The sequence below is a fragment of the Maylandia zebra genome, linkage group LG15 (genome assembly GCF_041146795.1).
Source record: "Maylandia zebra isolate NMK-2024a linkage group LG15, Mzebra_GT3a, whole genome shotgun sequence".
In the NCBI taxonomy this organism is placed as follows: domain Eukaryota; kingdom Metazoa; phylum Chordata; class Actinopteri; order Cichliformes; family Cichlidae; genus Maylandia; species Maylandia zebra.
The window spans coordinates 24,435,714-24,457,861 of NC_135181.1; the positions used below are offsets into that span (position 1 = coordinate 24,435,714).

The 22,148-nt window shown below is 40.8% G+C and overlaps 1 protein-coding gene across 4 annotated transcripts in view; it reads left to right on the forward strand.

The window, feature by feature from the left end:
* col12a1b (collagen, type XII, alpha 1b) overlaps positions 1 to 22,148 on the forward strand; it is a 149,264-nt gene that overhangs the window by 42,413 nt on the left and 84,703 nt on the right. For 3 of the 4 annotated variants that reach the window (XM_024799003.2, XM_024799001.2, XM_076874176.1), the window contains exons 16-29: positions 910 to 1,034; positions 3,079 to 3,228; positions 3,516 to 3,635; positions 5,448 to 5,612; positions 5,798 to 5,944; positions 7,426 to 7,571; positions 10,254 to 10,383; positions 11,976 to 12,121; positions 13,072 to 13,198; positions 14,284 to 14,420; positions 18,127 to 18,256; positions 18,632 to 18,771; positions 20,774 to 20,906; positions 21,020 to 21,034. In XM_024799003.2, the coding sequence (XP_024654771.2) occupies positions 910 to 1,034; positions 3,079 to 3,228; positions 3,516 to 3,635; positions 5,448 to 5,612; positions 5,798 to 5,944; positions 7,426 to 7,571; positions 10,254 to 10,383; positions 11,976 to 12,121; positions 13,072 to 13,198; positions 14,284 to 14,420; positions 18,127 to 18,256; positions 18,632 to 18,771; positions 20,774 to 20,906; positions 21,020 to 21,034 (1,811 nt within the window). The remainder of the gene's footprint in view (positions 1 to 909; positions 1,035 to 3,078; positions 3,229 to 3,515; positions 3,636 to 5,447; positions 5,613 to 5,797; positions 5,945 to 7,425; positions 7,572 to 10,253; positions 10,384 to 11,975; positions 12,122 to 13,071; positions 13,199 to 14,283; positions 14,421 to 18,126; positions 18,257 to 18,631; positions 18,772 to 20,773; positions 20,907 to 21,019; positions 21,035 to 22,148) is intronic. The other variant, XM_024799002.2, reaches the window with a different exon arrangement.

Consider the following 22,148-nt stretch of genomic DNA (forward strand, 5'->3'; position numbering starts at 1 on the left):
ACCTGGATACAGTACAGGACCTTTTTTTACAGTATTCTTCTATATTACTACCTTACAATATAAAGCGCCTTGAGGCGACTGTTGTTGTGATTTGGCGTCATATAAATAAAATAATAATAAAATGGAATTGAATTATTACAGCATGATTGCACAAAGACTAATAGAAATGTAAATGTTTACACAAAAATCATTAATTTTGATGTGGGGAAGCTGTTTTTCTGTGCTTAGACTGTTAAACACATAAACAGTGCTAATGTTTAGGTAGCAGCTTAGCTAGCTGAATACATGGTACAAGGTTGATGCACAGTAGCAAAAGATGTAAAGCTTTTCCAAAAATAAACTTTTGTAGACTACATTGTGTGCAGTGATTTCAGATTATATTCTGATCACAGCAGGCAGGTAAAACCTCCCAAATCTGGCTATTAGCATTGTCTGAGTAACACTGAACACAAACACATTGTTTTTGTTCAGTGTTACTCGGACCTTCATAGGGAATCTCTTAATTTGAAATTTGAGGGGTAAAGTTACATCTTAGTTTGGAATTCAACCCTTAATAAATCAAATAAAGCTTTGTTATGCTTTCAAACTAACATTTATTCTTGAACCAGTGCTGCGAATCTGACTGCAGTCAAACATTTAGGTTTCAGCACACCCTCCACCAGCTATGATGTCATCTGATTGTTTATGCTGTACAAAATTGCTTAGAACTGAGGGAAGCAGCAAAGCTTCACCACTGACATGAAACAACTTCGTAAAGTTCCACATCTTTGGTAAAAAAAAAGTTAATAAGTTGAAAAGTTAATATTAGTAAAGGGTTCACTGCTTATAGGCTTATAAGCTGATGATGATTTTTTTTTTTTTTTTTTCCGATGATTTTAGCGGTTTGTCTCTTTTCCCCTTTATCCTCAGATCAGGAACAAAGTACTCTGTCGCTGTGTTTGGGATGTTTGATGGAGGAGAGAGTTTGCCTCTTGCAGGAGAGGAAAAGACGACTCTCAAGGATGAACCCGAATCTCCTCATGTCACTCTTTCTGGTAAAAGCCGACAACAAACTTCTCTCTGCGCTCATTAGCAGGCCTGCAGAGCAGACGTTCTCTGATCTCTGACGTTGAAGTGTCGCTCAGATTAGTGCCAAAACTTTGGTTTATATGTTATCACAGGGAATTGAAATCGCTGTGGGACTGAAACTCGGCACAGATGATTACGATTCATTGAAATTATTTAGAGATGCTTGGCTCACATTTTCTCACCTCCCTACTGTTAGTGGGAGTGTAATGTGGAGCAGAGTTACATGCGATCAGGTGTTGACATGAATATATATATGAACTGCACAAATGATCCCCTCACATGCTGCAAGCACTGAGCTTTAATGGCATTGCCATAAGCAGTTAGAGTTTTTTATGATCCAGAGGGTTCGATGCTGGAGGGATGTATGCAGCTAGGAAAATGTTATGCTTCCCATCAGACCCTGAGGAGGTGCTGATCCGCAGCAGAAATTCCTGCTGTAATGCGAAGCAGACACGGTGACCGACTGCCCACCGAGCAGGGAACGCGCCAGGCCACTCCAAGATCCTTGCTTACTGAACTGCAGCTCTAACAGAGCAGGCTTTAATTCAGTGTTTTTGACAGGTCCATATGGTCTTTAATGCGTCCTTAATATGCTGCAGAAACATTATTTTTTTACTGTCCATTAAATTTAATCCTTTTTAAATTTTGCTCTTTACACAAAACTGGAAAAATCTGACATTGAAGCGAGAAAACGTGATTCCAAGCATCTTTTCAGGATTTGGCTAATGAAAACGTTAACCTTCAATGCTAATTGCATCCACAAAGGAGAGTGAGAGAAAAAGTGAGGGTGAAGTGTGTGTCATCGCAAACATAAAAGGGCAGGTTTTCTGTCAATTCTGGACGAGTTGCCTGTTTAATAGCAGGATTACAGTCGAAATTACAACTTGGAGCAACAACTGGAGATTTTGTCATCACAAAAATGTATCAGATTGAACGAAGAACAATTTCGAGTCATCATGTAAATCTGAAGAAAACACTTCAAAGTAATTTGGAAGGATCTCATCTCATGCATGCTGCGCAGGGAGCTTTCAGCCTTAGTGGAGATATACAGGTTCAGGCTCATGTTACTGTTGTTTACTTGTAAACAAACAGCATCTTTTATGCAAATAATCTCAACTCCAGAAATAGTTATTTGTATTTTCTGAAACTTTCAAGCATCTTGTTTATAGTAACACCACACAGTTCCTTTAACTGAAGCTTAGACACAAAAGCAACAATTCGGAGCTGCTACAGGTTTCGGCAGGACACAGACACACTGGGCTGAATTTTCATTTGCTCCTCCTCAGAGACACTGATTCCAACAGTTGTCTGCAGCTTATTAGAAACCTATGAAAGCTGCCTCTGTTTATGACATCTGTTTTTATTAATAAACGGCACCGGGACATGAGCGCGTTGTTTACTGGCGGTGGTATAACTCAGACAGACCGCGGCCAAGCATCCAACTCGAGCATCAAGCATCTGTTTCTGCTGCCTGCTAAAAAATGAAGTTGCTCGTCTCCTCTCATCTTTTTAATCACACACACAGGCACCCTGTTTTTAACTGCTGGGCGTGTCGTCCTAAAAACATGGACGAGCGGCCATTTTTCACCCCCTACAGGTACCTGGAGCAGGAATGCGCAGTAACTTCAGGGAGCAGGAGGCCTCGTAGATCACAGTATGGGAGAGGCTAATCGCTGCTGAGACTACAGCAGCACAAAACACCCTGAGTGTCTTGCTGTGCTGGAAGAAAGACACAGAGAGAAAAAAAGACCATGAAGAGAGCTCTTAATTCTGCACTGACAGCTGTTACACAACGTGTGAATTATTTGTGTTACATAATGTAAATCTGTTGTCTAAGCATCTTGTGATTGTGAGAGTTTTCGTGATGTCCTGCTTACTCCTCTGTCCTCCTGATGCATTTCCTCTCACTCTTTCACACTTTTCCCTCACACAGTAAGACTAAACAGACACTTGTGGTGGGTATCTGTTGTGTACTAACCTCCTCTCCTCCCAACACCACCGTCTCTACAGACGCTCAGTGTAAGACCACAGCGAAGGCCGACATCGTGCTGCTGGTCGACGGCTCCTGGAGCATTGGACGCATTAACTTCAAAACCATCCGCAGCTTCATTGGTCGCATGGTCAGCGTGTTTGACATCGGCCCAGAAAGAGTGCAGATTGGTAAAGCTTTCACTATTGTTACTATAACGACATGAGTCACATGGAGGGATGTTTTCCTTCAGACAACTGTCTCTTGGTATTCGCCTAACCTTAACCTCCCTTAATGGTATCTTTAAACCTCAATGGAAGATATTGTGCTCATTTCTAGATCCATATTTTAATTTTGGGAATTTACTAGAGTAGCTTTGTGTGAGTAACAGTTCAATCTAACCCCCATCCTGTATCTGAAATAAGCTGTTTTACACCAAATCAGAGTGGCTGTATCCTTAGTGTTGTATTTTCTGCAGGTCTGGCTCAGTACAGCGGTGACCCAAAGACTGAATGGCACCTGAACGCCCACCCCACCAAAGAATCCCTGATGAATGCTGTTGCCAACCTGCCATATAAAGGAGGAAACACCATGACAGGTGATTTTTTTTTTAGTACTTTGGCCCAGCTCTCACTGACCTGGGTGCCAGTGTGGGAGACAAATTGATTCATTTTTATATACTGTGGCAAATCACAACGTATACAAAGTATAAAGTATAATTTCAAAGCACTTTACATACTGGGGCCAAACCCTTGGTGTGAGACTCAGCCACAGTGGAGAACAAAAAGCTCACTTTTAAGAGGAAGAAACTTCAGACAGGTGTGAGGAAGACGATGGACAAACTACCGGAGAGAGTAGACACAAAGTTAATAAGATGCAGCATGGAGCGTTAGAGCGAGGCGAGACACACTAAGCATAGACGGTAATAATTCAACAAGACTTTTATTTTATTACTCAGTTGAGAAGATATAAGCAGAAGTAGTACAAGTTAATAGTGACAAAACACTGGAAGCAGCAGCTGAGCTTAGCATTGAACAGCTGGAAGGAAAAGCTGATCTACTATAACATGATGGTCTTCCATGGAAATCCAAACCTACCACTCATAGACAGACACACAGAATTATAAGGGGTTTAACTTTAAAGCGATCACAGTGAATAGGTAGAAAGGCTACTCATCAGTTTGTTACCTGTTGAAGTTCAGCATCTGCCTGCTGAGTTGGGGTCAGAATTCACTCAGCTTCCACTCTGAGTTCTTGGCTAGCTTAGTGTTAGCATGCTGTCTGTGCAGATGCTTGCAAAGAGTCGAAGTTGTGTTAGCAGCATAATTTAACAGCTGTTTGTGTCATGAATTGCTGTGCGGCAGGCAGGAGTTGGACCCAAAGTACAGGACTCACAGACTCAGGGAGGTGAACTCAAAACTCAGCTTTATTTGCTGGCAGAGAAAAAACATACAAACTAATCTAAACTGGGAACTTGGAAAACTCACAGAGACACACACAAGGAGATCCACACAGCAAGAGGGGCGACGCGACACTGACTCAGAGAAACACAGGGTTTAAATACACTGGGAAGTAACGAGGGGAATGAGACACAGAAGGAGGGCACAGCTGGGAGAAATCAGGACTGACGAGACAAGCAAAGCAGGACGCATTCACATGAGACACGGACCATCAAAGTAAAACAGGAAGTATCACGCAGAGACGCGAACTTGACACAGTGGAGACAGCAACTAAGAAATACAGAGGCATAAACCATAAGGCAGAGATCTAAGAACCAAAATACACAGGGAAATAGTCAGCTGGGAACACAAGAGACTAGACTAGAGAGAGTAACAAAAAACCAACCATGAGAACATAATGCACAATGCAGAGTGACAGAAAACAAGAAACTCAAACATGCAAAGACACACAATTACACAGAACAGAGGGGACACAGAGAGACATGAAGGGCAAGGGATCAAAACTAGAAGCCATAGAATAAATCACACACAAGTACAATAATACAAAAATCACAAAGAACTAAAAACGCTGGGTCAGGAGACCCAGGACCGTGACAGTTTGTCCTAGATGCAGTCTCCTTTTTACCATCACACTCTTGTCCTTTTGTCCAATGAAAATAAAAGTAATGTCCATATCAACGCTCTTAGACTGTGGCACTGTTTTCCACCTCTGGCACGTGAACTGAAATCAGCTAACTGTGGCGTGTGTGCAAGAGCAACGAATAAGTGGGGTCGATAGAACCAGTTCTCGATTCCTGTCCTTGATAATGGACATATTCGGTATCACATGATCCAGCTGTAAGCTTTCTGATGGGTCAGGTTAGTTTCAGAGGGGTTAAACAACAGAAAAGCAGCATGCAGTGCTTTGTGATCTGCACACATAACTGAAACTTCTTCCTCACTGTGGTACAGGAATGGCTCTGAACTTCATCCTTCAGAACAACTTCAAACCCAACGTGGGGTTGCGTCCAGACTCCCGCAAAATAGGCGTCCTGATCACTGACGGAAAATCCCAGGATGAAGTCATTGTAAATTCACAGAACCTGAGAGACAGCGACATTGAGCTCTATGCTATTGGTGAGTGAGCTTCACTGGTTTAAAGAAAAGGAAATTAAAACACGTTTGAACTTTTGGATGATTGCTACCTGCATGCAGCGAAGCAGAAAAAGTACCTGACTTTACTAGAATGGGCTGAAAATGATCAACCAGCAGCCACTTTAGTCATCTTCCTTCATCAAACTCATGGTTTATTTTTCTCACAGGTGTAAAAAACGCTGATGAGAATGAGCTGAGGTCCATCGCCTCTGACCCAGATGACATTCACATGTACAACGTCAACGACTTCAAGTTCCTGCTGGACATTGTTGACGAACTCTCTGAAAACCTGTGCAACAGCGTTAAGGGCTCAGGTAGGGAAGATGTCACATGCTCAGAACACTGGCACAGATACCTGCTAATGAGCGCTAACTAAAAGATAAAATATGTGAGTAATCAGGTCATCTTAATTATTTAATGTTATCGAGGTGCATCCATGGACCTAAACATAAACTAAGTATTGCTATGAGCAACAAACTCACCAAAACTGAAGTACAGACTTCTGGGACAGTCTGTTTGTGTAATTAACCACACAGCAGATAGTTCCATTAAAATGCTCCAAGAAGTGCCAGCAGCACAAAGCTGTTCTAGAGGTCTACTTCAGTGATTTGAATTAGCGTAGGTGAAGCCGAGCAGGGCTAGCAGCTACGACCGCTTGTGTCTGCACCATCCTATTAGCCATAATGGCCACATCCTTAACTTTAAGCCTTAACAAAATCCAAAGGGGTGACTTATCCAAACATTCGTTATCAACTTATCCCAAAGTTTCATTGTACACGTACAATGACAATATAAGGCTTTTCTATTCTGTTCACCACCTGTACAGGTGTTACGAAAGGGGAAAACATCCACAGGCCAAAGCTGGGGTGTTTTTTGTATCGGTCTGTGAATCTCTTTATTTCTGCTGTAAAGTTGGACATTTTATCATGGCAGTCTATAGGGACTGACTCTCAGTCTGAGTCTGCCTCAAGTGGACACTAGTGGAAATGCGGCTTGGTATGACAAGGCAAACACATACAGTATGCATTGGCAGAATTTAAAACAAATGAAGCAGAAAGTCCAAAGCAGTGTGATTTAAATATCACAATTTCATCATAAACTTCTTATTCCTGCTCATGAAAATGCCGCAGAACATGGCGATATGGTACGCTTTAGCTAAAGATTTAAAGCTCTGTACATTTTCACAAGTAAATAGCAGCTCACAGCTCTTTGTACAAACTATTCTTTAAAATTACTGTGGTGGTGGAAACATCACAGTTTAAAAAAACAAACAGTTTTTAACATGGACAATCAGACATTGGTGTTTATTTTCCCGCAGGCTTTCAGCAGGTTTTATAAGAACCTGAGCCTGTGAAATCTGCTGACAAAAACTTTTAGTCTAAATCAAAGACATCCTCTTCATTGGTACAGCTTGAGAGATGAAACTAATGGCTGCTGACAAGTAGAGAGTAGAGATTACTTTGAGTGTTTTATTATCTACAGATCAACATTATCCAGACTTGGCTGAAAGATAAAAGCAAAAATGATAAATTTGTAGATATATTTGACTCAGCTCTGCCTGACAGTCTCAATTATTTCAGACCTTCAAAGGACGTTGCGACACATCCAAGCATCTGATGGAAACTTTCGTAGTGGACGTACTTTATGTGTGTAAATCAATTTTAAGAGGAAACAATTTACAGCTGAGCCGGAGAAAACCAGTTTTTAAATGAAGCAGCCGGCCAGGAGCTTTACTGTCAGAGGAGCGAGGGCAGATTTGTGGATCCCAATATCTGTGCCGTTTGTTTCTTTTCAGATGATGAGTCAGTGGCAGCGCCCACCAACCTGGTGACCTCGGAGGTGACGCAGAGCTCTTTCCGCGCTACCTGGACTCCACCTGACGGTCCCGTGGACCAATTCCGTGTCACTTACGTGATGGCGGCCGGGGGACCCACCGAGGAGGTGAGATGAAGCTCACCCTCTCTAAAACCAGGCAACAAGGTTTAACTCGTCAGATACCAGTCACAATAAAATTTAATTGACATAAAAAAAAAACTAAAGTAAGGAGATAGAGATGAGGAAACAGGAAATTAAAGTCAAAAGATACGCTCCAAGAAAATGATCTAAAGCAATCTCGAACATAACACACTGTTTAAAGGTATGATGAGGATAAATGAGGAGAGAGGCAGTACCCTATTTTTTCCTCTTCGCATCCTCCACCTGGTTTCGGTATAAAGTCGGTTATGTCATTGTTGTCTGGTATCCATTCTATTGTTCCATCTCTAAATGGTCAAAAGACCTTCAGATAATTGGAGTATTTTACAGGACTTAGAAGAATCCGCTCAGTCTGCTTCCTGTGACGGTAAACTTTATGTTTGCCAGCTGTTGGATCATTCTCTGAATATCAAACAGCAACTTGTTTTCTTATTAATTCCCTTTGGCTCCTATTAGCTAATTAGATAATTCTTTTGTTTGTTTATAGGAAACCAAAACCACAGCTTCCTGTAAATTTCAGATAATGACAGTTGCACAAAAACAGACTAATTAACGCTAAATTCCCTCCCGCCCTCCCTCACACAAAAACAGACTCTCGGGTGAGTTTCCAAACACCCAGGTCTGGCTTTTATTCAAAACTGCACTTTAGGTGGCCCCCAGGATCTGAAATGTGGATCCTGGCTGGTTTACTGAACCTACGCTGAGTTTAGACGTGATCTGTTGTCAGTTGTGTCTTTAACAACACGTTACTGGACCCTTTACTGGCTCTGGTCAGGCAGAGCCTGCGATGATTTCACTCCATCTATTTGGTTTAATGTTATAGATTCACACTGAGCCAGGATGCCTCCCCTGCAGCCACTTTTCATTAACATGTTTACATTGGACTGCTTGAACAGCGTTGGGTATTAGTGCAGACCTTATCTGCTGGGATTTACACCCACTTCAGCCCGTTACAAGGAGGGTCAGCACAGAGGCCATAGCGTGCTGCCACGAGGTGGAACTCGTATATAACTGTGTATATTCAAAAGGAAAAATAGAAATGCGTTAAATTAATAGACAAAGAAGGGGCTGTGCGGTGAGTGAAGTGTGTTCTTGGCTTAATTTTAAGTCTTAAAAATGTACGATCAACCCGTGCAGCTGCTGTTTTAGGCAAAGACACTAAAAATCGATGAGTGGGATTTGTCTCTGAAAACCTGATGCTAGGATCGATATCATTATAACAAAACTATGTAATTGTTATTTTTTTAAAGGTTTGGTTACAGAGTCTCATATTTAGAGTGTCATCATTTGCCAGAAAGAAGAAAAGAAGTACACAATAAACAAAGTAAAGTTGACTCTAAAATTATTATTATTATAACTCAAATTTCCAATATTGTGAACATAAAGTCCTTGGATTATGATAAGCGAATGACTGATACTGTGACAGCTCAGAAGGAAGCAGGACACAAGAAAAACAAACACGTACATTCATGAAAACCCAGCACAAATATTAAATGTCTAAACTTTTACTCTTGGGTCCTGTTCAATCTGATCTCTGTGTCAGGAAAAATAATACACGATTAAGAAGATTACCCCTGTGTTTGGAGTTGCTCGTATGGTGTGTGTGTGTGTGTATATTATTGGTCATTATCAGCTAGTTTTAACCCACAATAGCATGGTATGTGATGTGAGTGTTCATATCAGCTGAAACTCCCTTTATTTAATGTGCTGCATGTATCCCAATGTAAACTCAGGTGGGCTGGACCAGAAAAACTATTGCAAAACAAACCTTTTTTTATTTTAATGTATTGAAGTATGTTCATCTGTTACAAAGCAGATGATCATACTGAGAGATCTTATAAGTATTATAGGCACATTACAGTGGCTTTACAGATCACAGTGGCTTTACCAGAGCAAGGGTTCACTGCTCTGCAAGCAAGTATAATCCTGGCTCCACATTGCAAACAAATATATCTTTATGGTTGCTTCCAGTAAATTAAATCTAAAGTTTGTGCTAAAAAATAAATAAATAAAGAGAATGTATCAGCTTGTTTCCCATCCTATTTTGATAATCTTGAGTGTCTGATTCAATAAAGATTAAGGTAAGGTCACACCAGTGGAGTCAAGAAAAACTGTGGTCGAGATCCATTGGAAACAGGTTGAGCTTAATGAATCACAGACACAAATAACTTGATAAGAGGGAGATATTTTCCAGATTACCAAACTGAAGAGCCCACCAGCCTGAGAAGCTGCAGACTCTTTGTGTTTGTTTGTTATTTCTCGGCTGGGTTTGATTTTCCAGCAGAATAGTGCAGGAATGTGACGCTATTTCAAAGCCAAGTTGAACATCCCGCACGAGGACTTTCCCACCAGCACAATAGATTCAGGCTCAACAGACTACAATTATCCAACGGTGAAAAGACAGATAAAAGTTTTAATGACATCACGAAGAGAGGTGAGAGGTGAAACGTCTTCAAGCAACTTAAAGAAGTCCAGACGCTTTTCTTTGTAAGCTCCTTTGACTACGATGACCTGGATGACTGAGAACCTTCACAGACATCACGAAGAGAGGCTTCTTTGGTTTTTGATCCCAGGCACTCTGTTTTTTTTTTACTTTCTGAGGTGAAATTTACCAGCTATGGAATGATAACCAGTCCTTTATCATTTCAGGTGCTGGTCGACGGATCCGTGAACACCTTAGTGCTGCAGAAACTGTCGCATCGGACCGAATACATTGTCAATGTTTACTCTGTGGTTGGCGAGGTGAACAGCGAGCCTCTGAAGGGCACTGAGACCACATGTGAGTATTTCCTCTTCACCTCTGTACCTTCTTGTTCTGTGCCGGACGTAATGTGTGCACTGCTGTTATGTTTCACGGGTGTTGGAGTGGTTGGACAGTTGAAGAGGGGCAGAGACAGCAAAAAGCCTGTTCGGATCCACAAAAGTCCAATATTAGACTCCAGATAGAAGTCTCAACTGGCCCCTGGACCTTATGTTTGATTCCCCTGCTCTAAGTCATTAATGATGATCTCATGATGGTCATCATTGGTGATGATCCCTGCCCTAAATCTAACTATGCTACACTATAAGGGCAAAAGTACTGAGAAACAAAGCTTATTCTTTGATTTCAGGTGCTTTCAGTCCCATTGCCACAGGTGTATAAAATCAAGCACTGTCTGCCTTTACAAACCTTTCTGAGAGACATTGCCTCTGGCATTAACATCAGCACTAAAACTGTGTGCTGGGAGCTTCATAGCCTATCTTAAACCTCAGAGGCTTAAGCAGGATTGTTTCTCCACTCTCCAAAATTCATAAGTAGCCTGATAAAATATTCACTCGTCAAGACTGAAGCCCAAACTTCTTGAACAGTGTGTACCACAAAGCGAGCCATATTATCAGATAATTCCAAGAATAATGCTCCAAAAGGCACAAACACATCAGAAGTCCAGTTCAGCAGAGGTGAGGCCAAACCATAGACCTGAATAATGAATATAGCTTCTCAGTCTGAAATGTGAAGCCAGTGCAGATCTTCCATGGGAAAATCCACCTTTATACTGTCTACGAGCCTAGCAGACAGTAATCAGCTATAGCTGCCTGTAATGTATCAGGATACCTGTAATTTCAAGTGGCCGTGCTCCTAATCAAGTTTCCAGATGGATGAGTTCACCCGCCATACAGTTGTTATGCAGGGAAAATATCCATAGAGACTAAAGCCGAGGCTGTAAACATGTTTAGTTCTGCAGTAAAGTTGGACTTTTTAACATGGCTTTCAGAGCCTCAAGTGGCCATTAGAGGAACTGCAGTTTCATGGACTTTATTAATTCTAACTATGCACTATTTAAGATCAGGATTTAGGAGCACACTGTTTTTTTATTATTATTATTTTTAAAAAACTTCTCTTCTGTATTTATTCATCTTTTATCAAATAAAAGCACATTCAAAATTTTTTAACTATTTTGACATCTGTGTGTCCAAGAAGCCAGATTTCTTCAGCAAATACCTTTCTGTGTTAACCTGGTTTTATCTTCTATATCTCTGTGTTTCCATGAAACGTGTTGGTTAGCTTTTTTATGTGACATCCAACAAAAAGTAACGAATAAGTCCTGAAAAATATCCTGAAAAAACAGAAGCCATCAAAAGCCCGAAGCTTTAAGATCACTTTGGGACATTTTGGGTCTGTTGGGGTCATTATCCTGTTATTGTACCAAAACCACCTCTGCATATTATAACTAAAAGATCAAGGAGCGTTAATCCAGAAAATCTGAAAAACGGAATTAATTTCTGTGCCTGAACCAAAAAACACAGAGATTTGTCCCCTCTGTTACTGTTTAGCAAAGCCAAAGAAGACCATGGCTGTGCCGTGTGTTAAACTGACTGTTTTTGTCCCCTCAGTGCCGCTGTACACAGTGAAGAACATGAACGTGTATGATGAGACCTCAGTCTCCATGAGGGTCAGCTGGGACGGAGTAGTCGGCGCCACCGGCTACATGCTGCTGTACAATTCCATCAATGCCTCCGAGCCTCAGCTGGAGAGTGAGGTACACGAACACCGAGGTTACAGTACTTTATCCCTGACAATGGTTTGGGTCTGCAAACTGTATTTATGATCCCAGTCCCAACAATGTGAGTAAGTAAACTTAATAATGTTCCCACAATGTCACAAATTCACCACAACACAGGGACACTCGCACGTAGATCGACACAAATCTGACACATCTCTTTATTTGCGTGTTGAGGTTTTCCACATTTATTTGATATTAGCCGGCTTCTGCTTGCATCACCTTACTACTTCCAGATGTGGATACAATGAGGAAGTAGACCTCTGCAGCCCGGCTCAGGCCAGGCCTATGAAGAGCAGAGCCCTCAGACACGCTGGGTAATGGCAAGGATTAGCTCATGGCCTGAAGTCATCGAGATGACATAAACAGAACAGATGGGACTGAATGCCTCTTTGGTGTTAACCTACATTTGCGATTATACAGCTGAGGAAAATTTAAAGGATGATTAAATTTACAGTGAGGTGGTCTTTACTGGAAATCAGGCGGCAACTGTGAAGTAGAGGGGAGCATTAACTTACTTTGCAGCACATGTTATTTGACATACAATTTCGTGAAGACCCTTTTATATCAAATTTCTCAAAAAATTTCTTGCTTTTTTGTGTTTAATGTGTGATTTAAAAGAAGAAGATGCATATTGAAAGGTTTAATGAATAATCAGTGAGGTTATCGGCTTACGTTCAAAGACCCCAATGGTGACCCCGAAGTGTAAGAGACAAAACCCCTGTTATATCCATGTATTATACTTGTTACCTGGGCCATTGTTAAAGTTACTATCATTAGGACTATTAGCTACTTATTGATTGTTTTTATTTATGCTAAAAAATATTTTGACGACTCTTTTGTCTGTGCACACCAAGTTCAGCCGTTCTTCCAGTTTCAATGTATGCTAGTTCCGACGGTCAATTTCCTTCACCTCTGTCCCTGTGCAGCTACGTGTTGGAGATGTAACCAGTACCCAGTTGGAGCAGCTGATACCAAACACAGCGTACAACATCAGAATTTACGCTGTGTACGGAGAAGCCACCAGCGAGCCTCTGGAGGGCACGGGAGTCACCTGTATGTAACATTAAACTGATTTTAACTGTTTAAAATGTGATCTCTGAGGATATTTAATAGGATCAGAGCTCCTGTAATGTCGGTGGATTAAAACTCCATCAGCAAGCCAAACACTGGACAGGTGAAGGTAGATGGAGTGTAGCTATCAGCCTGGGTGTCAAGTAGTCACGATAGAAGGAAAAATGCTATTAGAAACTCATTAAAAACTGTCCAGTAGCAGTATTTTAGCTGAAGGAATAATCAGGTCTTTAGAAGCTGCTTCAGTTCTTTTCAGTGATCCAAAAGCATAAAACAGTCAGCCTCAGTCGGACCGTGAGCCGTCTGTCTGTGAGTCAGTGCTAACCGCTGAACCAATGTGCTGGTGATTAGTTCATCATCCTCCAATTTACCTTTATATCCATCATCATCTTGATTTTTTGGAGCCGCAAATGTCCATATTTAGCTTTCTAGATTTCTTAGCAAACTATATCTATAAACTTTACAGGAGCAACAAAGAAATAGAAGTAGATATCTACTAGTTAGTGCAAAGCACCACACAAATAAAACAAGAAAGGTTAGTAAACTACAGTGGTTTAGTAGCCAACTCATATCGTACACTGGTCATGTTCTTACAAACCTCAAAGAGCTCAACTATGTTAAAGCTGTCCGCAGACCCGCTCCGTCTCAGAAAGAATTCAAATATTTAAAATCCCTCCCCCCACTTTTCTAAAGTGTTTACTTGAAATCAGAACTTCCATCCTGGATCATTTTTTTCTCAGAAATGGTTTTTAGGAAAGGTAAGGGGTTTCGGAGTTTTATTTCATGTCAGCTGTTGTTTTATAAGAGCTGGATCTCGTCTCCGAAATTTTGGATTGAGAACTTATCGATAGAAAACAGATGCACTACAAACCAAAGCAGGACCGCTTTCTTTAAAAAAAGAAAAAAGAAAAAATAAGCTGCTGTCTGTTTTTCAGCTCTTCAGTTTTGGCCTCACAGCGTCAGCCGGCAGTGTCTTTGAATGTCTTCACAACAATGCTGAGAGTGAGGAGATGTTGTTGAGCTTCACTCAGGGTGGTTAACGTTTCCTTTGCCCTGTCTTCCCGCAGTGCCCAGGCCGGCTGCCGGACAACTGAGAATCAGCGACGTTACTCACAGCACCATGAGGCTCAACTGGGATGCTGCTCCTGGACCCGTCCGCAAATACATCATCACCTACAAACCTGAGGAAGGAGAAGTGAAAGAGGTACAGCTGTGGCTTTATGATGGTGTGCTAGCTCCACTGCAGGGTTACATGACAAATACATGAAAAACCTCAGAGGGAGTGCTAATGCAGCAGTTGTTTAACCCTTGTGTGGTGTTCGTATTTTTGTTACTCAGCCAGTGTTCATGGGTCTGGTGGACCCGCTAGAGTTTTGGCTTTCCAAATTAACACTATCAAACAATTTTATGTTAAATTACTCAACAGATGTTTACTTCATCCCAATTACAAGACATATGAACAGCAAACATGGTTAATTTTTTCCCTTTCCCTTTGTTAGATCACATTTATGAATTAATGTGCTTCTCGTTTTTCTTTTATATAAAATGTTATAAATAAATCAGTTATAATCAAGTGGAGTGAGTGGAAAGACACAACACATTTACACGTGAAAAAATAATTAATTGTTTAATTTTTCTTTTGAAAAAAACTGAACACGGGTCTCACAGACCCGAACACCATACAAGGGTTAATTATGGGCGGAGTTATGATCAATATATTTCATGGTCGTGGTTTATTACACTTTCTAGGTTTGAAAGCGCAAAATAATTGATTAGTCACAGTCATTTCTAGGCACATACATTAGATATTCAGGTTTCAGCTCTGTAATGTCAGGATTTGCTGCTTTTCACTGCTTCAACTTATTATAAACTGAACAGGCTTAGATTTTGGACAAAACTATTAATTCAGTTTATTGATTTGAATATTCATTTGTAGATTAATCAGTGATAAAATGAGAACCAGCATGCCTCCCATTCATGTCCGTCCCATAGAAAGCACCAGTATGTGGCCTCCTAAGTCGTCACCTTATTCAGTGCTGATTGTTTGTTCATTGAAGGAAATAATGAGTTTTTCGTTTGAAAGAAGAAGCAAAAATCAGCTTAAGGAGGTTGAGGGGAAGTAGGCTTTAACCCCATGTCCCTGTTTTAGTTGTGTTAAGGCATGAAAACTACCTGGTTAAGCTCAGGAAAAGATCAGGATTTAATTTAAAATAAAATGTAACCAAATGTAACCAGAATGTTGATTCCAACAATAGAGTTTATGCACTTTTTTGCACCGCACAGTTCTCCTACACAATCTCCAAGTCACTGATCAGAATGGATGATAAAAGGACTGTGAGAGGGCACCTAGTGGCTGTAACTGATGTCTGTCTGTTTCCAGAGTGCATTAAATTGGACGTCTTTATTTTAATTCAATATGTTTCCATTCTATTCATATAGTCATACTTCACAATAAAAGTGCTCTCAAAGGCCTTCTATATTATAAGGTGAAGACCTTACAACATTAAGAAAATAAGCACTTGCAAACAGTGGGGAGGAAAAACTCCCTTTTTAACAGGAAGAAGAATCCCAGTAGAATCAGCATCAACACACAAACTTAAAGAGGAGAGGAGGAGAAATGCTCAGTGCATCATGGGAAGTCTATCGGCAGCTGGAGCCTATAGCACATAGGTGTCAAACTCTGGCCCGCGGGCCAAATTTTGCCCGCAGCCTAATTACATTTGGCCCGCGAAGCCATACCAAATGACTATTAGAGCTGGCCTACTGGTATTATACAGCTAATATATATATTGTTTAGTATTAAGCTTTGCGTGTTCCATATTCAGTTTTTCAGCAAAACGTGTTTGAGTCCATAAGAAAAGATTCATTCTTATATCTGGAGGAATAAATATATTTCAATAAATATCAATGTTAGCCCGCGACTTTGTTCCAGTTTTGAATTTTGGCCCACTGTGTATTTGAGTTTGACACCCCTGCTATAGCAACATGAAGAAGGTACGGTTCAAGGTCACCTGAGTCAGCCCTAACTAGAAGTTTAAAGCCTAATTGTAATAGTACAGAGGCCGTCTGTCTCCCGAAATGATGCGGGGAGATGGTTCCACAGAAAGCTGAGGCCTCTGCCTCCTGTTCGGCTTTCAGAAACTCTGCAACTACAAATATGCCTGCAGTCTGAAAGTGAAGTGGTCTGCAGGGATAAAATGATACTAAGAGGTCTTTAACACACGACGGAGCCTGATCGATCAGGACTTTATGTGTGAGGAGAAGTGTGACGTCCAACTTTTCTAAATCAGGCTCAGTAAGTGCAGCTGTGATCTTTTTCCATTGGCACGTATCAGCTGTCACTCCCTCATCGAATAAAAAGTTGCGTCTGTTTGAAAGTGCTTGTATTGTTTGTAAGGTCATTGAGGGTTGGCGTTGAACAATAAAGCCTCACAGAGAGCCTCATATGGGTGAAGTTTTACTCAGCAGAGATATCTTCGTTCTGGGAAAGTGATGAGTTACGGCCGACCTTGCAGCTCCTCTTTGTTGGCCTGGTGCTTATGAGAAACGCAGTCTGCTGGCAGAAGCACGCTGACTGCTGCAGCCAGCCCAGCCTGACTCCATCATCCCAGCTCCACTCTGTCCTCATAACTTCTCACTTGGATGTCAGCAGAGGACAAACAGTCTGGGATGACTCGGCAGCTGACGGTGCCGTCCGTGGATACCTGACATTTCCAGAAGATTCTGATAGATGACGCGAAACAGCTCGACTCCTCTTAAGGATTAGTGCTGAAGGCTTCTTGTCTCTATAGAGGAAGCCCACACATCTGGATGTATGCCCGAGTTAACTTAACTCTCTGCTGAAATGAAAAATCCGACTGTGGAGACTGTCTCTGCGCTTTAATATGTCAAAGCTTTTCGCTGATTTATTTGATGACCTACTATTCTCTGACCCTACAAGTGCACGTCTTTTACGTTCTTTGCTTTCATCTCAGTTGGTAAATATTTGAATCTGACTCATAAACTCAAAGCCTACTTTCAAAAACCTCTCAACTACATCACACAATAAATCAGACGGCGCTGCTGTTAACTCAAGGCCACATATAATCAAATAAAAGTCTTATTTAGTAATTTTTTTTATCTATCTGGGGAGGATTATGACATTTAAAGTTCACCAAACAGTGACCCAAGCCATGACGTCCATTTAGAAGATGTGAAATATAACAAATCTCCCTCCTTAGAGAGATCAAAAATGTTTTTGTCTCAGGCTGTAGATGTGTATATAATATTGCACATTTTACCACTAGAGTCTATGGAGACTGACACTGTTTTGGAGCCAGCCTCAAGTGGCCTTCAGAGGAACTGCAGTGTCTGTTTCTAATTTTAACTTTGCTTAGTTATTCAGTCATTTGCTTGCATCACATACAGACAGAGAAATTAAAATGAAATTAAAATTGTTATATATTAACCATGTTCACCTTTCACCTGTTCCATAAAGCTCTTCTCTTAAACTGATAGTTTAAAACTGCTTACAGCTCTGTTAAAGGCGTCGGTCTGTGGCAGGAATGAATGTTCCAGCTAATCGGCAAAGAGAACTGTGTTAGTTTTTTAGTTTTGCATTAGAAATTAAACTGTGGTCACATTCATCAGTTCATGTGGTATTTTATTCAGTGGCTTTAGGGTTTGTTTTTATAACCCATCAGGCATCAGGACAGTTTGGCATGCAGGGTGTAGGAACTGGTGATCAAAGCATTGAGTTTCCAGTTTGTAGACAGCTCTCTCTATCTTTTGAGCTACAAATGCCCCCACGTTTTATTTACTGCAAAGTCTGTGGGTATTTCAGGACTGTGGGTCTAAATGTAGCTGTCCAACCTCTGAGTGATTTTTTTTTTTAAAAAGAGTCACTAATAATTAAATTTTGCCTTTGACAGATCGAAGTTAATGGCGACATTACCACCCTGGTGCTGTCCAGCCTCATTTCCCAGACAGAATATGATCTAGCTGTCACCCCGATCTATGACGACGGTCCTGCGACCCCGATGCTCGGCAGCGCCATCACAGGTATGAATCTACATTTTATATTTTTTGGTCATCCTGCACTCATCAAAGAATGAGTGCAGAATTCTGGTTATAGCAAAAGCAGGAACAATCCTAACAGAGCATCCTCCACCTCTACAAAAAACCAGACTCGGTTAAGTTTTTCGTTTGAACAAATGAAGTGAAACAAAATCAAGGTTTGATTTAGGAAAGTGGCAATCACATGAAGGTTGGTCTACACTAAAAAGTCTTTAGATGATGTGTAGGGTTATATTTATAATGTAATATTAAGTGTTTTTATATCTTTAACTTTATGTAATAATATAAAAAAGGGACTCTTCACATGCTGTTGCATCATCACTAAGACATCCTCTGTCTCATTTCGGTCCATGTTTACAGATGTTGTTCCTGCGCCCAAGAACCTGCGGTTCTCTGAGGTGACCCAGTCCTCGTTCAGAGTCACATGGGAACACGGAGGCCCCGACGTGTCCCTTTACCGTGTTGGCTGGGTTAAAAGGGGGGAGACAGACTTCCAGCAGGTAAGTGGGTGATGATGCGACCAGCCTGGCCATGTCTATAAAATGTCTGTGCTCAAATGAGTCGGGACAAAGACTGCAGCAGAAGAAGTTCTTTCCATGTCTGAATACAGAGTTTCTATTGGCAGCGACATCAGATTTTCAAGCTTTTTCCAGAACAAACTGCATGTGTGTATGTGCTTGTTAAAAGATGACACGTAAACCATCCGATAACACTGTTTATTCAGATCTAAGTGTCTAGTGCATTGGCTGAGGCTTCATCATTTCAACACACTGAAGTGCTTTATTACTTCTTTTGTTTTCATAGGCGTGAGTCCAGAATGCTATTCAGTTGTCATTCTGCGCTTTTGCAGCTTTTTGTCAGCATTGTTCATGTGTAGCACACCTTTAAGCTACACTTTCAAAACCTCAGCGTGTAAACTATGATGGCCATGATGACCCCGACACGCACAGTTTAACTGTGGACTTAACTAAGATAGCAGACTAGGATAATTACTTTTCATAGTGAGTAACATAATAATAACTAACCTTGTCTTGTGGTTGAGATCATCTCAGATCTTCTTGGCTGAAGTTTTGCACATTTTCATGGTGTAGCTCCAGCCATGTGTTTGTCTCTGCAGATACTTTACCTCACAGACCGATTCAGGCTGTGGCTGTGGGTGCGTTTTTAATAATGTCTCATCTCTTTTTCAAGAGAGATCAGTGAACCTATGCATTAGATGAACACATTTTTTAAGATATCTCATGATAATTCAGCTCATTTAAATACATTTTTAATTTCTATAACATGAATTCACAACAACAGTCACCTCAAGGTTTTCTACATTGTACCTTCTACAAGATAAAGGCCCTAAAATGTTAGCGAGAGAATAGCAGCAGCCAGAGGATGCCCAGTGAGCAGTAACTGGTGATGGTGGGGGACTGCCTTTTAACAGGATGAAACTTCCAACAAAGCGAGGCTCAGGGAGGAACAGCCAGCTGCCACAGTTAATTTAGGGTGAAAGGAAAAAGAAGATGGAAAACAGACAAAAACAAACAAACTGTGTGCTGTGAGAAGGTGAAGGATCTTGAAACGTTACGTCAGCTGGCTGAGGCCAAAGACACCTGGCATGTTAACTTCTATGATATCAGAATTAGTTTTTTTTTCATGTTACATTTGTATTTGTTATCAGCAGCTGGGTAAATAAACCCGCTTTAGTACTTTGTCTCAAAATATGCAAATGAGCTTTGCTTGGACAGCGCACTCTGTCTGCAGCAGCGGTAAACATCTGCTTTCAGTTGTCTCATCCATGTCCAACCAATCAACGAGCTTTGTGGGTGTTTTTGCCTGTAGCTTAGCAGAGTTTTCTTTCTCTGATTAAAACCGAAGCGTGAGCTTGAAGCAGCATTCGAGCACACCTGCAGTCGCTGAGTTGGCTGCTCTGATTTTCTCAACTAGAATAAAACCACCAACGTGTGGATCTCTGCCCAGCGAGCATTGGTTACGTTACAATCATGAAACTGAAGATGTCAGTGTTTGAATTCAAAATTACCCTGTCATTCCGAAGGGAAAAAATCTCATGAACAATCCATTATGGTTTCACAGACTCCTCAAAACTGCCAAGATTAAGTGAAAACATCCAGTTCGACCACAGCAATAATAATGCTCCCTTTGTTTTCCACTGCTTAAGCTTCGGCCCTCCAAAGTTGTTTTTGGGCCCAACATGCACATCAGCACAAAAATCGGTGAATGAGATGAAGTCAGTGCCGGGTTCCAACTTTAAGCTATGAATTATGAAACTTTGTAAAATGGCAACATAAAACAGAAAGCTGTGGCAGACAAAGGCAGACATTTTCTCCATGTGACAGATTTAACCTTTGACCTAAAGAGCTGTCGTTTTCACTGTGCGCTCAGTCTTGTAGGTTTTTGCTTTGAAAGGCTAACATCATAGCGCCAAGAACATCTTCTGGTTAGCAATAAACACACACAGATACATATGTATGTGCTGTTTTTACCCGTCACTAGGATATCCTGAATAGCGACGAAACCTCCCACGTTCTGGAGAATTTGGACCCTGACACCGACTACTCTGTCACCGTCACGGCCATCTACCCAGATGAGTCAGAGAGCGAAGATCTGATGGGAAATGAACGCACACGTAAGTAAACCCCCGCTTCTTATCAGCGTCCAACAAATCATCCCAATGTTTTACTTTCACAGATGTGTATGACTTTAAAATAACACTGTTGTCCTCTCAATGTGTCTTTCTAGTGTTAAAGCCGCCAGGTATGTCGTATGAGAAGGACAGCTTCCTTTTCATTGTATTGTTCATGATTTCTGTGTGGAATGGTAACGTGGTCATACAGGACGATGTTAATGGGAACACACTTTCTTTTTTTTCTTTCAGTCATCCTTCACTGCATGTCTATGCATTTTAGTGCTTTACTGTGCGTTCACACCACAACTCTCCAACTTCAATCCTGAGCAAAGAGTTCAGCAAAAAAGACACGATGGTCACAGCTGCGTGGTTGACATAAATTATCACGAATGTACTGCAGGCTCAGCTCTGACCGATTCAAAACCATATCAACCAAAAAAAAGTAATTTCTGTTGGCTAAACATTTGCATTTGTGCACTTAGAGTGTAGTTTTACTTTTTACCCTAGCAGAAAAACTCACACAAGACTTGAATATCAGGTAAAATCATGCCAACTTGCAGAGATCTGTTGTTTACTAATCAAATACACAGTTCTAGTATTTTAAAGAAGTAACTACAGCAGTAACTAAAGCACTGTGGTATTAAATGTCATCATGTAAAATAGAAATATGTGCAAGGCAAAAAACAAAATTAAGAGTTATTTATGTCATGTTATGATGATTACAAAAGATAAGATATGATAAGCAATGCATTTCAATAGAATAAATAACACATCTAACTAGTGTGGCTAACTAACTAATTTTGGTAGCTAACTAATATCGCTAGCTAACTAATGTTGCTAGCTATCATGCAGCTAGTATCTGCTTAAAAACATAAAAATTACTGCTTAAAAATTACAATATAACTTGAAATATTTTAAACCACTGCAGTTTTTAACACAATTTTCAAGCTAATTAGAAGCTATTTAAGTGATATATCAGACCAAAACATGTCTTTATAATGACTGAACTTCTTTCACTGATGTTTTTGACACCATACACATACTTAGATTTAAACAAATCTGCTTTTTTTTTTAAAAAAATCCCCAGGTTTGGGGCAACACGGACATGGACTATATTGTGGTGTGAATGCAAATTCAGGGCTTCAAATGCAAGAAGTGTGAAAATTGACCAGTAACACGTCAACCTCCACAGACCTCCATCACTGTGAATGAGTGTCCTCGTTCCTGTTTCATCCTCCCAAC